This window comes from Thermobia domestica, chromosome 4 (genome assembly GCF_964235325.1).
Source record: "Thermobia domestica chromosome 4, izTheDome1.hap1.1, whole genome shotgun sequence".
NCBI lineage: Eukaryota > Metazoa > Arthropoda > Insecta > Zygentoma > Lepismatidae > Thermobia > Thermobia domestica.
In genome coordinates, this window is record NC_137457.1 from 248,227,524 (window position 1) to 248,245,816 (window position 18,293).

The following is an 18,293-nucleotide window of genomic DNA, read 5'->3' on the forward strand; positions in this document are numbered from 1 at the left end:
ACACACTCCCCATATCGAGATTTGCAGCATATCAATCCCATATGTATATCCTCGTTTCCCACAATTTACTCTATCGGGTTTTGAGAAAAAACGCTCCTCAAATTTTCCTTAAATATTAGGCTTTATTGTATCATGTGGTACTATAGGTAAGTACATGATTCCATCTTCTTTCATAAAATATATATACCATGGTACAACACCCTTCTCGAATTTCGTCAATATTCTATTGTGCCTCCCGTAAATTTGAGAAAGTCAAAAAATATGTTTTGGTGCATTGTTAGATGCTTTTCGTTGAAGTGTTGAAGTCATGTATCCAGAATGGAAGAAAGTAGGAACAATTTCAAAGTTATAACTGAAACCTAATTGTTTCAAAGACCATTAAGAATATCTAGGTCCAGGTGGGAGGGCAATATTAAAAATTGAAAAAGAAATACAAAGTAGAAAAAGAAATACAAAGTAGAAACTCATTCCAGTTAACTAAATACAGAAGTTAATAAAGAGCTTTTGTAAAAGCGGTATTGATTCTTCAAGTTTCATAGGCCATAGAGTTAGTTTAATCAGTTAAATATTATACATGACTCGGCCACATACCCTTTCGATGAGTAAAATATTGCCAAAATTAAACGTCATCAATAAGCTTTCATGTACGTATAAAGAACGTTTTATCATTGTGTAAACAAGACATGGTCCATGATATCTTAGATTATGTTGATAGATTATCTATGAATTTATTTTAAAATTAGGTGTCCTAAGTATAAATCCTGCTCAAGTTACCTCTTTCAAAATAATTGGAAACCAAAATTGGTGGAACCAGTAAGTATATGTTATCAATGCGTACCAAGAATATTAGTCTTTGTGTGATAATAATAAGGTTTATGGTACTTTGCATAGCGTGAATGAACATGTGTTTGAGTATACTTGAATATTAGGCCATCTGGTGCTGGATATCACTTCAAAAAAAAAAAGCAGGAACCAAAATTCGTAGTACTTGTAATCTATTTGTAAAATACGCTTACCATTGTCTGATGATAATAATCCTTATAGCACTTAGGTAGGTTTCTGTGTATGTATATAAATCCGGGATTGTACTTGCAAATTAGCTTCGCCCTAATTAGTTGCGCCCAAAGTATACAAAGTGAAGTGAAGTGAAGTATCTGAGCTCAGTGTGCTATTTCATTCTACGCAACCATACATGTGCCTAAGAGTTCAGAGATCCACATGTTTTTAAAATTTACGTAAGTAGTAAGTTCTGCAATTTTTAACACAAGTATGCAAGCAATGAAAATATATCGGTATATTACCTATAACATCCTTAAGTAGAAACTTGGCTTTGTAAATACCTAAACATACACATAAAAAACTACATAGTGTTAGTTGGCGAAACTGTAACAAGTATGTAGTTTTTTTTACGTGAATATATTGTTTTGCTCAGCAAATAGTTTGTTTGTGTTTAAACATCCTTAGTAATTTATAAATACATAGTCCAAGACATATGATAAGCATACGGTATTCAGTTATGCCGTATACAGTACACTGCGCTATCCTCGTTTGTGTGTATACATATCCATCTTCGTTGCACATTCTCCCTACGGAGGCAAACTCTTGTTGCCGCGAGGGCCCCAGGCCGTGTTTCTGCTCTGACTCGGTTAAATATATTCGTACATGTTGTGGTCATCTAGCACAAGCTGGTTAGTGTTTTTCTCATAGTTCTCATCATGTACATACACTGAGGCCCTCCTAAAGTTAAGTATACAAAGGAATGCAAGTGAAAATTATTGTTTAAGATACAAAAGTTAATTTACTGAAAAAGAAGTATATATGCAATGAATTTATGTATGGATTCATACAATAAATCTGCACCAAGATTTTGTCACATATATCGGTAGATTCATATTCAGCTTCGTCATTTTTCATTTTCACTAACTTTCACAATTAAATTACTTCGCAATTTCTATACACAAAAATTATAAGGCTACACTACTCAACTAAACATTACTTAGTGGTGTAGATAACTGGGATCTAGGTCTGATTTAAAGATAAAAAATCAGAATATTTTTCTTTTTCTTTGTATGTATTTCAATATGAATGTTTTCTTATAATCGTAGTAAGTCAATACATTTAAAAGTTAAGAGACAAATGTTATAGGCCAATTCAGTGGATTACACGTTCAATATATATATATATATATATATATATATATATATATATATATATATATATATATATATATATATATATATATATATATATATATAATATAAACGTGAGTGTAGACGTGCTTTGGAACCGCTCCGTGAATTTGGTTCATTTTGAGTGAGAACTGAGAAGGTGTGGTTCTTTGGTGAGGAGAGTACTTAGATTTGGCAATCTGCATGTTTCGGTGACTCCGAAGACATTGCATGATTCGCAGGCGCTGATCGGCAGGGGGAGTGAGTCTGGTGTTCGATGTTATCTTCCTTTTATTGTTCGTTGCATTTTTGTGTAATGGGAGTTGTCTTCGTTGTGCAGTGTCTTGTCCTTTATGAGTAACTGAGGGAACACAGTGGATTTTATATTGTTTTCGTGATTTGTTCCATAATGTAAGATGCATGTCAGTTACTGTTCGTTAAAAAAAAGAAAAAGAAAAAATTTCGAATTTTCCAACAATAACATTTTCTTTCAAGTCTAAGTTTAAATACTCCAAAAATGAACATACAATGATCAATCAATCTTGCACACCTACTGGAACTAGTTTTAGAGATGTCCTCTGCTCCAAATGTAATAAATACTTCGTCAACTCGCGAGGATTGACGATTCACAACAGCAAATGTCATAACGAAAAAAGAGCATCTGAGGTTAATGCTAAACAGTCTTCAACTATTATCATTTCAAACAATGAAGACTTGAACTCAAATGATAAAGTTCCTCTTGGAGAAATTATAAGTTCAAAGCTTATTGATAGTTTGGGAAGGCTAAAAACATCAGTGCACATTCTTCGCCGAGTTCCTCGAAGAGCAAGACATGCAGTGGCTGAAGCTCTTATTGAAATCCTCCAAAATATTGTAAATTCAAATATTGAAGATTGGACCGAACTCCTAATATTTCCGTACATTTCTCTTTGTATGCCTACCCAATCCGAAAAAAAACTATAATCTCACAACATGAGTGAAACAGAGAGTTCAACTCTGGTCAAATAGCTCTCACGACGATAGAAGTAACTCAAATAGGTTTATGAAGAAAGACAAACGAAATAGAAGTCTTAACAAATCACCTAACGACATTTTCATTAAACATGTCGAAAATAAACTAGCTGATGGCGACATACATGGTGCTGTCAGACTTCTCATTTCTGAGGATTCTTTTGCTCCATCAGATCTTGCTATTTGAAGATCCTTAAAAGGAAAACATCCTTCGCACTCTTATACATTTACTGCACCCAATTTAGCAGATCATATTACAGTTAATAAAGTTTTGTCCAGCGAGTTTGTAAAGCGCTCAAATCCTTCCCTTCTGGTTCAGCTGGAGGAATAGACAGCATGCAACTTTCAATTCTCAAGGACTTATTTGTTTACAACGTTCATGAATCTAAAGATCGCCTTACCAAGATCACTTGCGAGTTTTTCTCTATGATTTTGTCAGTTGATGTGCCCATAGAAATAAGACCAATTTTCTTCGGAGCTTCTCTTATCGCATTGAAAAAGAAATGTGGAGAGATTAGGCCAATCGCCATAGGAAACACATGGAGAAGACTTTCTTCTAAAATAATATGCGGAAGAATTAAAGGCCAGATACTTCAACGCTTTTCTCCACACCAACTAGGAGTAGGCATTCAACATGGGGCTGAAGTTGCAGCACATGCTGCACGTATGTATTACTCCTACCCTCATCAGAAGCCTAAAGCCTTCTTAAAGATTGATTTTAAAAATGCTTTTAACGAATTAGATCGGAATGTAATGCTCACTGCCGTTAAGGACAATTTTCCATCCATCTATCCTTACGTTCTCCAGAGTAATGCTCAAGTTAGTTATTTATTATATGGCACAGACATTATTTTATCCTAAAGAGGAGTTCAGCAAGGAGACCCTTTAGGTTCTGCATTATTTGCCTTAACGCTACAACCAATCGTCAACACTATAAATACAGATTTAAATATGGTACTTGGACGATGGCACTAAAGCTGGAGACTCGGATACCATACTAAATACATTAAATGATATCGACACAAAGGCATCTTTAATAGGCCTCCAACTAAACTACTCCAAATGTGAGATTAGCTTCCTGGAAACACCTCCAGAACAGACAAATATATTGTTCACCATGTTTAATGAGGCAGCCCCAGACATTCAATTAATGTCGCCTTCAAAGCTTTTCTCTTGGGTTTTACCCTTTCTTCTGAAGCAAGGAGATCTTTATTAATTGAGAAGACTGCAAAGCTGGAGAATTATTTCCAACGATTGTCATTAATGTCGGCACACTCAGTTTTTTATTTATTAAGAACTTATTTTACCATGCCAAGGTTATTATATTTTCTACGATGTTCACCTTCTTAGAGAGAAGATCTACTTGAACGTTACGATCATTCCATCAAATCTGGATTAGAATCCACCCTTAATTGTTTTCTTCCTCATAATGCATGGCTTCAGGCTTCTCTTCCGATCAATTTTGGAGGATTAGGCATCCAACGAGCCTTAGATATGGCTTCTTGGCATAATTCTATAGTTCCAAATGCCTAATCGAATCACTTCTCCAACAGGATATAATTCCTCACGAAACTTCAGAGATTGAGGATTGCTCTACAACTTGGTCAATATTAGTTGGCATAGAATTACCCGAAATCAACACCAGATCAAAACAAATCACATGGGATATGCCTATCATTAAATCACACCTCTCCTTTTTACTCCAGTCAGCAGACAACTTAGAAGACAAAACCAGACTAATCTCTGCTTCCTCCTTAGAAGCAGGTGCTTGGCTCAAAGCGCTACCTTCGCTCACGCTCGGCCTTCACCTAAGTAATAAATGTTTCCGAATAGCCATTGCGTTACGTCTAGGGGCAGATATATGTGAAGCCCACAAATGTCAAATATGTAAGAGCGAAGTAAAATAAAAAAGGTTTATATAGCCTTTCATGTTCCAAAAGCGCAGTAAACACTCTCGCAACTAAAATGTTAATGACATTATAATGAGAGCACTAATCTCAGCCGGCATACCTGCAACAAGAGAACCTATTGGGTGTAGCAGAACAGATGGAAAAAGAGCAGATGGGATGACTCTGTTACCGTGGAAGAGAGGTAAAGAGCTAATTTGGGACTTTACATGTTTAGATACGTTTGCTCCTTCCAATCTCCCCTTTTCTCCAATTCAAGCGGGAAATATAGCCAGCCGAAATGAAACGAAAAAAAGAGAAAATACAGTAATCTTGCGGAAAAATATCATTTTATAATTATCGCTATTAAATCCAGTGGTTCATGGGGCAGATAAGGTATTAACTTTATAAAAGAAATAGGCAGACGTATCACGCAGTTACCTGGCGATGACAGGGCAAACACGTTCCTCATACAAAGAATAAGTATGGCAGTTCTAAGAGGCAATGTCGCCTCAATACAGGGTACCATCCCCAAAGGCAAAGAACTAGAAGAAGTATTTCTACTGTAAGACATTAAAATGAAAGATGTGAATGACACGCTAGAACAAACTGAAGGATTATCTATCGTCTCTCTACGAGGAACCATTGACCTTTTCTTAAACATTAGTCTTAATGTATTAGGGAGAGTTTAGTGCGAACCTTCCCATGAGAAATCCGCAGAATTTGTTGGTAAAAGTGCCGCTCTAGGCATCGAGCCGTTTTACTTATTCACTTATTTTTAAATTCTAACATTTATTATTGTATTATTATTGAAAATTATTTATGTTCTGATAAAAGTAAATAAGTACTCATCTAAAAGAATTAAAATTATAAATTTGACAATGGTAAGATTGTTCCATTATTTAATTAGATCTAACAGTTTTACACAGACATTATTATTATACAATTTGAAAATCTACTGCATTCTTAACTATAATGTACAAATTTTAAAAAATTAAGCTATTATTCAACAATCCTCTTGGGTAGTGATGTGAGGTGGAAAATTTTCCGTTCTAAAAAAATGTCAGTAATCAAGTAACAATTCCTCAATAATCATAAAATTGGTTGAATTCATGTATAGACATGTTAGAAAGTGAAAGATCGTTTAAAGAATCAGAAAATTTTCATAGGTCAGACAATTTTCAGTACTATGTAGGAACAAGTTAAACAGTTTTTCATGAATCGAAATATTTTCTGTTTAATATGGAAAAATTGAACTTTTTATGAGTCGGAAAATTTTCATCATTTTGAAGCAAAAAGTAAAACAACTTTTTGTGAAAAGGAAAGTTTTATTGCTCTGTAGAAACAAATGAAAGGAAGTTTCATAGATTGGAAAATTTTCATCACGATGTAGAAACAAGTGGAAAAAACTTTTCATAATCCGGACAATTTAGGATATTATGTATAGTGATGTTTGGTGGAAAATTTTCCACTATGTTTAACTGCACATTGAGCTACAAAATTGAATTTCTGTAGAGGAAAGTTAGTCAGCAACCAATTATAATTTTCCAATTAGCTTTCGGGAACCAGAATAGTTTCTAATATTTCAAGTTGGGAAGTATAACACCGGAAAATTTTCCGCCTCACATCACAGCTAAACAACGATGTAGGAATAAGTGGAGTATGTTTTTATAAATCGGCAAATTTTCCGTTTCAAAATTTTCCGGAAAATTTTCATCACTGTACAGAACAGACAATTTTTCGATTCATGAAAAATTGTTTCACTTGTTCCTACATAGTACTGAAAATTGTCTGAGCAATGAAAATTTTCAGATTCTTTAAACGTTCTTTCACTTTTTAACATTTCTATACATGATTTCAGTCAATTTTATGAATACTGAGGAATTACTTGATCACTGATATTTAAAAACGGAAAATTTTCCGGAAGAATATAGAAGAAAATTTTCCACCTCACATCACGGCTAAACAACGATGTAGGGATAAATGAAGTATGTTTTTATGAATCGGAAAATTTTCATCAGTGCTCTTGGCACGATCCCATTATAAATAACTTTTCTTCTCTACTTCAGTCATCCGATAATCCAGAAGACAAGGCCAGACTCCTAGTTACATCATCTCCTGAAGCAGGCGCTTGGTTCCATGCTATCCCATCACCTTCTTTAGGACTGCATCTTCCCAATGACAGTTTTCGAATTGCCAGTGCACTGCGTTTGGGAGCAGATGTTTGCGAGCAACACAGATGTCCTGCCTGTAAAAGTGTCGTAAACAAGAAGAGCCTTCACGGACTCCCCTGTGTCAATAGTGCGGGCAGCCATTCACGCCACTCCAGTGTGAACGACATCAACATGAGAGCACTAATTTCAGCAGGCGTTCCTTCTACACGCGAACCGTTGGGATGCAGTCGTGCAGATGGTAAGAGGCCAGATGATATGACCCTAATACCGTGGAAGAAAGGAAAAGCACTTTTATGGGATTTTACTTGTTCCGATTCCTTCGCCCCATCAAATCTACATTCTTCTTCAGCACAAGCTGGCAACGTGGCTGCTCGCCGTGAAACAGAAAAACGCAAAAGTACAGCAATTTACTTGACAAATATCATATTGTCACTATAGCTATCAAATCAGGTGGTTCCTGGGGTTCCGAAGATCTCAACTTTATAAAAGATGTCGGACACCGCATTTATTTATCGTCAGGAGACGCTAGAGCAACCTCTTTTCTACTGCAATGCATAATAGATATAATTGATAAGATTATATTCTAAAACCATTGTTTCAACAATTTAATAATCATTTTAACAAAATAACATATATTCCATTGGCATATAATAAAATAAACTTTCGATTTTAAAGTAAGAAAAAAATATAAACCACAATTGAGGCGTGTAGTTTCTAAATCCGCCATCTCCTTCATAAAAGGTTTCGAGAAAACAGAAAAACTGATAACTCAGAGATTATGTGAGATAAAATTTTCTTTTTAGAAATACTTTCCTGCTTTCTGGACATTCATTATAACTACCAAATGACAAAAATCTCTCTCATTGTGTCGGGCATGGAAAGGAATACCAGTAAATCTACTTATATATATATATATATATATATATATATATATATATATATATATATATATATATATATATATATATTTTTTTTTTTTTTTTTTTTTGAAAATTGGAGATGGCGGATTTAGAAACTATACGCCTCAATTAATGTTATATGAAAGAAGAAGTAGTAGTAGAAGAAGAAGAAGAATATTATCATAATTTTACTGATAATATTGTTCATTCAATTACCGATTATTATTGAATTAAATAAGGTAAAATTTATAGTTTTCACTAAAGCATATTTAAAAAGGATGTAGGAAGAATTACAGATAAATAACATAATTAGTCAGCTTACCTATAATAACTATGGACAAAATGTAGGAAAATAACTGAACTAAACTGTACTGTCAGGCCCGTAGCTGGATGTCAGAATAACTCCGAAAATGTTATTCTGAACCTACGAACATCAAATTATCTTAAAAAAAAAAAAAAATTACAATTACATAACAGAGTTTGACAAGGAAGATTTAAACTCTTGGTATTATAAACATGAACTACTACCAGGAAAATTCTATTGGACTAGCCAAGTTAAAAGGAATAAATATATTAGTACCTGATATCGCAGAGAAATTATACTGTATTATCGACTAATTTTTGAAACAGCATTGACACCCATCAAACTATTCCAAATACGAAAGAAACCTACTTATCACTATTGATGTGATAAAGGTATAGGTACACTTAATCATATTTTTGAATGTGAATTATTTCAATCTCTTCGTCCTGATCTATTAACACAACTCCTAAAAATATTATAGATATGCTCCACTTTTGTATAAATATAAATATATTGGCATCTGACAACTGGACACCAATCAAAATTTTATTGCAATTTCTATTAACAATCAATGGTCTAAATCTATTAAAAAAAAGAGAGAGTTAATATGAATTGACTATTAAAACTAGTAAAGTTTGATCATTAATTAAATGAAAAAAACTACTGTAGTGAATTACATTTTTCCCTACCTTTACAGAATATAACAAAGTAATATGCACTATAATGAGTGCATAAAAGCTCAGATATACTAATTCTTCCTCGGAACAAATATTAAGAATTACATGACAAATCTAGCTATCCTTTCGAACTTCGACTATTACAACCGGTATCAATCGATTGGAATCATATTACTTCCATGGACTTTTACATAAATTTAATTTAATAGAGACTGATAGCAAAATAATTAGTCTCTTTTTCTGCATTCCCAGCACATACTGGCTAATACCTGGTGCACCCATTCATCACTATTAAGAGAAAAGAAGACAAAACAAGATAACTCAGACGCCTTAAAACTTTCAGATATTTATTAGTATGTATGTATAAATGTAACATGAAATCAAATTAGTCCAGATATATGATTAGTGTTCTATTTACGAATGTTTAGGGTATGTTTATGAGTTTGATTTAATGTCTATTTTCGGGACGGGACGGGACGGGAACTACAGCTTCAAGTGAAGACCGAATTACTATTTAATGCTTCTATACTATTCTTCTATTATATGGAATAATCCCATGATGACTTTGGAATCCAAATGTTGTCTCCTGAAAGAAAAGCATCCTTTTCAAATTCAAGAGAAATTAAGTGAATATTTCCATTATCTTTAAAGTGCCTGTTTCAATCCTGAATGTCCCGGAACATGGGTTATGTGGGCACAGAGTTTTCTGAGCATATTTATGGATTAATAAATCAGAAACATTGTGTTGCTGATTAGTTGTCTTGTACGTTTGGATTGTTCACTGAATCTCCACAATTTCACTAGATTGTTCCCGGATTATTGCATTGTTCAAAATATTTATCATCCAAGGTTTTCGGTTGCCTCAAATCGGAGCAAACATGAAAGAATTTATGGAAACAAAATGGAATGGTACTAAGTGTGTGGTACTATGATATTAAAATACCCAATATGATACACAGACATGTTATCCAGTAAACCTATGTTATATCTTCCAAAGAATTGCTGGAACAAGCTCTGGAAATGTGAACAAAATGCTTTGAGGAGAAAACAGTGAAGAGATTACAGGATTCACTCTGTGCAAATGCGTGATGTCAGGTTGTTTAACTCAGATAGACACTTTAAACTTTTTCCGATATTACCATAAAATAATCCAAAATCAAGTAACGTACTGGGGATGAGAGCTGACAATCTCCCATGCAAGTTAAACTATAATGGTTATGCTTCGGGCTGTATTAATGAAAGAGGACAATTATGAAATGACTGGAAACATTAAATAAGGTGGAAAGTAAAAGAGGGACAGTAATAGAAAGGAAGTTGACTTGGGATAGGCATGAGCGCCTTACCTTTCTTGTCGGTATCGTCCTTCGATGATTCCCTGTTTTTCTCTAAGATGATGATAATATTCACAAACTATCTTACAATTGTCCTGGCACAAACGATACCAAAATAATGATGCTTCTAATACATGAACAGATCATCTTGTCTAACTGTCAGGGGTGACTATAATTATGCTTAACACATATGTCAACAATGGAAAACTAATGATAACCTGAATCTAATCTGGAATGGTTCTTATTTCTGCGAAATTCAGGATGTTTACTCGACTTGGGACCTCTTACTCCCGTTATGAGGAGACTATCCTCCTCAATCGGTAAGGTCGATAGATTTTATTCAAGAATCAATGACGTTGCATTTATTACTACATTTTAAAGATTCGTGACCCTTGAAATTAAGATGTAATCTAAAGGAATGCCATCTAATGGTGCAAGGAAATTTAATGTGTTTTTATTTCCTTCCTTTAAATTCTATGAATTTAATTGGATTGTTTAATAAGTAGTTTGTTGACTAAGTACAACATAGATAAAAAGTTTTACGTTTGAATCGATGTGAATGAATTGTAATAAAGACTTCAAAACGTATTTCTAAATTTGTTGATAATAATGAAAGGTGTTGGTTGAGAGTGAAATCCTGAGTGCTGCATAATTCTTCTTAAAGACTTTGTTAGGGAAGGATTAACCTGCTCCATACTGTAAAATAAGCTTGATAAAGAAAATGGAAGAAAACAGGTCATTTGTGTGCCGACATATTATTCCTCCCTCTTCTTAATACGTATATACTTATTCATTCAGTCTGAAAAAGAGAGTTGCAGGTTGCTTGAGCTGTGTTATATTAAATGTATAACCCTTCACTTTCTTACTGCGGCACATTTTAAATAGACAAGGTGCATAACATGTATAAAACCAAGACTGAAATAGCAGTATTATTGACCAACTTTAGAAATAATTCATATATTAGAAATGAGAAAAGAAAGAGGAATTGTAATAGCATCTTCTTCCGATTAAGTTGCTGGATCTACCTTCCCTCGCCATATCTCCCATGAAGTGTCCCTGTCAATGGGTAAAATAGAACTTCAAAAAATAAAGCACTCACTCATAGGGAAGAAGAAGCCAATGATGCTTTTGCTTTTCTTCACACGGAAGATTAATGTCAACGTGATTTTGTGCATCTTATATCGTCAATCGCGGGTACCTGATCAACACATTTTTAATAATGCTCACATGAAAAAGTATTGTACCAATGTCAAAACTATCCAAATTAAACCTTGGAGAGTAAAATAAAATTACTACTAAAGAATCAACTAAGAAATAACATGAAATAAGTTCGATTAAACTGCCCAAATTTAATGAGCATTGAATACCAGATATTACAAAATACTAGCATTGATGATCTAATAAATCTTTTTGCCATATCAAAATGGAGAAAAGTCACTTTATAATGCTAGAGTGAATTTTAAGGTTATTTTTGTTTCGAAATCAATTCACCTCTACCAAGAAAAATACTGTATTCGGAACTTCAAAATTGGTTATATATTATTCTCTTCTTATTGGACATTACTAAATCTGGTAGGAGCCTCAATCTTCTCTTCCTGTCGTAGGCTAAAGAGGATGTTGATTCGGAACTGAAAATGGTTGTAACTTTTCGTGATAATTTACTGCAAGAATTCCATTATAGAAGAGCAAACGTTTGAGCATATTTTTGTCAATAAAAGAACGGACAGGTTTGGCAATAAACAATGCGTTTTTTGAAGGACGTCACATCGGTTAATATCTCTACAGGATAAGGGAAGAACACTTTGCTGCGTCTTAATTTTCGTATTAGGGCTCGTAACGATGAAAGTTCAATTTTCACTGATTTGACTTCTGTCAAGAGCAATCACAGGTAAAGAAACAAGATTACAGTGTTAATAATAACTACATAGCTACTTATTAGTCATACTTAAAACAAATAATACAAACAAACGGTATGTTCTCAGTTTGAGCCTTCCCATTTCTTCTTCCTATTTTAATCAGTGTTCTCTTTTCCTTTTCTCATGGATATATTCAATGTTTATTATCAGTCTCGATGAACTCTGCCAGAATTGAATCTAAGGTAACGCGACTGAGAAGTGATTTTAGTATCCAGTTGACTGCATGAGTGTTTATTTATTTATTAAGTTATACATCATTCTTGCAGTGTTTCAAAAAATAAAACAGCTGACACGGTACACCCCGTGATTGATCATAAGTATAAGGTCAAATTAGACTGAGGGTAGTCTGGCAAGCAGGCCGCCACTCAGTCACTATTTTCAATCTGTTTTCACTGGAAGCAACGATGAGTGCTTAACAACGTCTGGACGTGAACTGTTAATGTATGAGTTCGAACTCAGGCATAACACTGCACCATCAATACTGAACATTTCTTATGTGTAAGGGGAAGGTGCTGCAAACCAGAGCACAGCAACTTTATTGCGATAGAACAAAAATGGTAAGGTTTAGCGACGAGCGTTTTCTGCAATCGTTTCAAGATATCAAGAAAATATACCATCTCAATTTGCAACACTCTACCAAAACCGAAACTGGTTGAAATGTACTACTACTTCCGGTTTCAATACTGATTTCCGTAGAGTTAAAAGGGTAAGAGATATGGAGATGCAGTTTTTTGCAATCGATTCAGCTTCCCAAGAGTAGGTTCTATCCTTTTCTTTAACCATCTACTCAATCCGGAATAGGTTTAAATTAACGATTTTCGGTTTCAACCTTTATCGTCATAGAAAAAAGTAGTAAGGCATATAAAGTAATGACTTTTAGATATTGATTCAGCGTCTGAAGAATAGGTTTGATCTTATTAATCTACTGCAACAAGTATAGATGTACTACTCCACGTTTTGAGTATTGAATTCCTATAGTTTGAAAGTCTATTGTAGTTTCACACTGTGAAACGGAAACCACTCGTATTAGTATACCATTAATTAAAACATATATAGCTCAAAGTCAGGAGAGACAATTGTTCCTTGCCGTCCCAAAATGACGGCTCTGTTCCCTAGGAATCTCAGAGAGAAAATTCCCATCTATGTGATTAAACAATGAGTTTATAAACATATTACGTTCTACTCCGATATCTACTCAACTGATGATAAAATCAATACTGAGCTCCCTCGAGGCTAAGCGGTTAGCGTACGCGCCTTTGGCGTGGGAGACCCGGGTTCGATTCCCGGCGGGAGCTCATGTGGTTCGGATTCCACGTTAATCAGTAGGTCCACGTCTCATATAGCCTCGCTGCTGAACGGGACGCTAAACTAAAATCAACTCAACTCAAAATCAATACTTTAATAATTTGTTAACAGAAATACAACTTTACATTTCAGGTTTCATTTTAAGATGAGGGAGTTAGTGTTTTGGCTAGTGATAATACTTGAGTCGTGGTTAAAAGTAAATTCACAAACTATTCCATTCACTAGAGAAGATTTCTGCAAAGTGGACTGTGGTGCGGAAATGCATCATGTTTGTAGATACCAGGTAAGTGAATAGTGTAAGTTGTGTACTTGAGCCACGTTAAATATGATTGTTTAAACTAATGAAACGATATGAGCTTGCTAAATTGCTTTATATTTCTTTATATTTCCAAACTTAATTATACTGTCAACCAGCGATTCAGGACCGTAACTTGTAAGGCACAGGGGGTAACTGCCCCTCCAGGGAACCTCCCCGCCGTTCGAGGGGGCCCACTTTAAGACAAAATTTTCTTACTCCATATACGATATGAACATGAAATTATAAATGAAGCATCAAACAGGTTCACTTTATTACATAAACAAAACAGCATACAAAAGATAAATAAAACAAATATGAGTCGTGAGCCAATTTCAGTAAACAATATCTACTATTAGGGACCCTAGAAATAATATTTATTCGTATGGCTTTGAGGTTTGTCAATATTGTCCTCTTAATTAATTTGCCATGTATGGAACGGGCCCAGGGCCATGTGGGAATGCCCACAGGCTCCGGGGGCGCATAAAGAGTAAGAGGAAGATGGAAAGAAAGGGCCTATTTTCGAATTTTGCGAGAGGGCCTAAAACAACTTTTCTAGAAGGTCCAAATATCAATGCTTGCCCCCTCCGACGATTCCCAGATTGCACTGTACCCCAGCAATGCTTTCAAGTTACAAAATTCACGTAATGCATTAAAAGTCCAAGAACTCAAAAGCATTTAAAAGTTCCAGGCATAGCCTAACATGAAATGAAATGAAACCTTTTAGTTGAATGTCCCATGGTTATGTCCTTTATGACTAGATGCAACGAATGATTAATGAAAGTGAATGATTGTAAAATTAACTTTTTTTGTCCCTGTGCAATTGAACCTGACGCCTCTTTCACCAAACTCAAATGCATTACTCACGATATTATATTATGATACTTCAATAACAAAACTCCGAAGTTTTGGGAACTTACACCATTCACCAACTTATCCTTCATCAGTTTCAACTACAATTATTGGAAATGATTGGGATACCCTAAAGAATGTATGCGCTAAGTTTTATAAAATTCAAATCATGTTTACATCGTTTTTACCAGAAAATGATTTTCTGTATGTGAAAACCTGCAGCACGGGGAGGATTTTATTCCCTTTTACTCCCTTATTTTGATAGATTCTCGCAACATCAATTATTTTTAAAGATTAGAGGAAGGAATATGCCAAGTTTAATCAAAATCAAATAATTTTACGAGAGTTATGATGAAACAGACAGACAGACGGACGGCCAGAGACAAAATTCTGGCTGAGTCAGTTGGTAAACACTTGTTACTTTCGTTTCAATTACGTATGTATTTAGTTTCGGATGTAAGCTTATTTCTATATTTTATTAATTGATAGGAATTTAGAACATCCTTACTTTCGATCTAGAATCATATTTGCAGCCTTATACAATTATCTTAGAAAAGAATAAGAAAAAATCTAACAGAATGAAACCATATATAAAACTCAAATACTCCAATAAATGGCCGTTCCTTCAAAAAAAAAAAAAAAAAAAAGGATATTTGGTGAAGATTCGAATAAGGATCAGCCGATTGGCAAGTTAGAGCGTTACACTCTACGCCAGTGTTAAGTAAGTTACTTGTAAAAATGTAACGCGTTACAAATAACTTTACTTTTCCTTAAAACGTAACGTCACTTGCTCCAAAAAAGTAACTGTTACCTTACTTCGAAGGTAACGCATTACTTTTAGGTCCGAAACTTTGAATATGTAAAATAATAATAATAAAATAAAAATTCTTATTACTTCAATTTTCCGTACTAATACTCTACCACTATTATTATTATTATTATTATTATTATTATTATTATTATTATTATTATTATTATTATTATTATTATTATTATTATTATTATTATTATTATTATTATTATTATTATTATTGCACATTCTGTTTCTTCTCTAATCATCATAAATGTTTAGAATTGTATGTTGATAATAGTAGTGCTGCTATATTCTTTCATGCGGACAGTTACTTCAATGGGAATTTGATGTGTTTCGCTGACTTTATAAACGCAATATTGCACTTTCTGAATCGCTTTATATAGATGCAAGAACAAGTTTTTACTTGACAGCTATATGAACATTTTCATATAATGTAACACTGACTAAAATGCCATACTGCGTTAGAAAAAATAGCTGCTGCTTATTATTATTAGCAGAATAATAACAATGTTGTTATGTAAAATTAAAAATACAGAATATAGAGAAGCATTACACTTCAACTAATAACATGAGAACATATGAACTGGGAGTGAATCAAAATTTGTCAGTAACTCTAAAATCAATACATGCTTTTTAAAGCTAGTTCTTCCAAACTCTATAATCAACGGGACTCTCTAGTATACGCAAACTGATCTGAAAGAACTCCAATATTACATATCATCAACGAACTATTTTCTAGTAATAAAGTAGGCCTGGTCATCAGAACACAGTTTATTCATATTAACCCCCTTACTGTATATCGTAATTATGACACCATAGCTGTTGATAATAATATTTCCTGCCGTGGTACTTCAGACACTTTACATTTAAATTCAGTCCACCATCATCCTCAGCTTTTGAAAAAAAAAAAAAAGTATTCTTTCAAATGTTCGAATGGTAAAGTATTTTCGTTCTCCATCTTTTTATAAACACAAGCAATCAAAGTCAGGTGCTTGCAATCAGTACACGTGATTTCATGAGGCTTTATTTATCTCCCAAAAACAGCAATATCAATAAGATTATTTTTTCTCAGTGTATCGGTGACTAACTGTGGCGTCGGTTACTGAATACGTACTTCATGCTTCATTGTTCCGTTCTGAGAAATTCACTTATAGGAAAGAAACATTTGTTTCCGAAAAATATACATATATTGTAGTTACTTATCCGAAATGTAACGCAAAATAGTTACGTTACTTAAAAATTTGTAACGTTTTACCGTTAGTTTGGAAAAAATGTAACGCGTTACTAGGAAACGGTACTTAAAAAGTGGCACATTACTTTCGTTACATTACTTCCCAAGACTGCACTACGCCATATTCTCACGTCCTTGTTTTCTTCCTATAAACTTAAAACTTTCAGCTTGTGATTTTTTTCTGTTGTCTTACCATATAACAATTTCTTTGTTTTCCTTGCTTGTTACACTGCTTGCATTTGTGTTATTTATGTGTAAATTGCATTTGCAAAAGTAATATATTTTCTCATTTTATCAGAACTCACTGCTTTAAAAGTTTAAATAAAGTCAATTACATTGTTAAGTGAACTGATTTTCTCATATCTTCCATCGCTTCAATGAACAAGAGATACTATCCCTCAAAAAACATGCGTTCTCTTTTGTACCAGAATACATTTCACATTCAGTAAAAGTATTAACAACGAGAGAAATTATTCGTACTATAAATGATTGCCACGACAAGGTAAAAAATACTGCCCGATATTTCAGGGTTTATATGAACGGTTGATAGGTGAACAGAACAGAAGAGGGGTTTAAGGCGTAATGCTTTTAATCTGAAGGATATAGGTTCGAGTCCCCATTAAAGTAGAAATTTTCGTTTTCTTTATATTATGGAGCAGTTCTCTATCGACTTATGAAATATACATCGTGAAACGGTAAAGTATCGGAGGTGATATAATACATAGGTAAAACATTCTAACACATGGTTGTAGTCTCGAACCAAACGAGGCTTTGAACGTAATACTTTATAGTACTTGATATGAATATACGTAATACATTCGACTCAAGCAGTGTGTGGGTAATTACTGTTACTTTTTAAGAAATAATTTATTTTCTTTAAGGTCTTACTAACATAATTTTGTACATTAGAAAAATATTTATTTTCTTCATATAAACTAGATACTAAATTTCATATTTTTCGCTGCTAGCGCTCATAGAATTAAAAGAAAGTAATAGTCCCGTTTTCACCGTAGTGGCACATTTCTGTATTCGAGGTGTTTGAAATGCAATATGTGTCAGGAATTCACTACTTGTTCATTTAATTAAACGTTTTCGATGGTTACTGATCTTTAAAGATTTCCTACGACGAAGTTTCCTAATTTATTAGTGTTGGCATGAAACGATTCGAGACGAGATTGTGGGCTGTCTCGCATGATATCGTGCAAACTTTGTCTCGTCTCGAAGTCTCCCTTCGTTATTGAGACAATACACGAGAAATGTCTTGTTTCGTGGGATCACTAGTGTTGCCACGATACCATACGAGACAGTTAAAATATCGACTAGTCTCGTCTCCTGAAAATACTGTCTCGTCTCGAATATTATATGACTATATCGTCTCGAAGTATCACTACTTAATTAAGTGCATTATAGAAATTTCACCTTAAAAATGT

General features: G+C 33.9%; 1 protein-coding gene across 1 annotated transcript in view; it reads left to right on the forward strand.

The window, feature by feature from the left end:
• The first annotated feature begins 999 nt into the window (after window positions 1-999).
• LOC145683093 (venom allergen 5-like) overlaps window positions 1,000-18,293 on the forward strand; it is a 65,858-nt gene continuing 48,564 nt past the window's right edge. Inside the window, exons 1-2 of the mRNA XM_081754451.1 lie at window positions 1,000-1,235; window positions 13,804-13,954. Coding sequence (XP_081610577.1) covers window positions 1,219-1,235; window positions 13,804-13,954 — 168 coding nt within the window. The 5' untranslated portion in view covers window positions 1,000-1,218. The remainder of the gene's footprint in view (window positions 1,236-13,803; window positions 13,955-18,293) is intronic.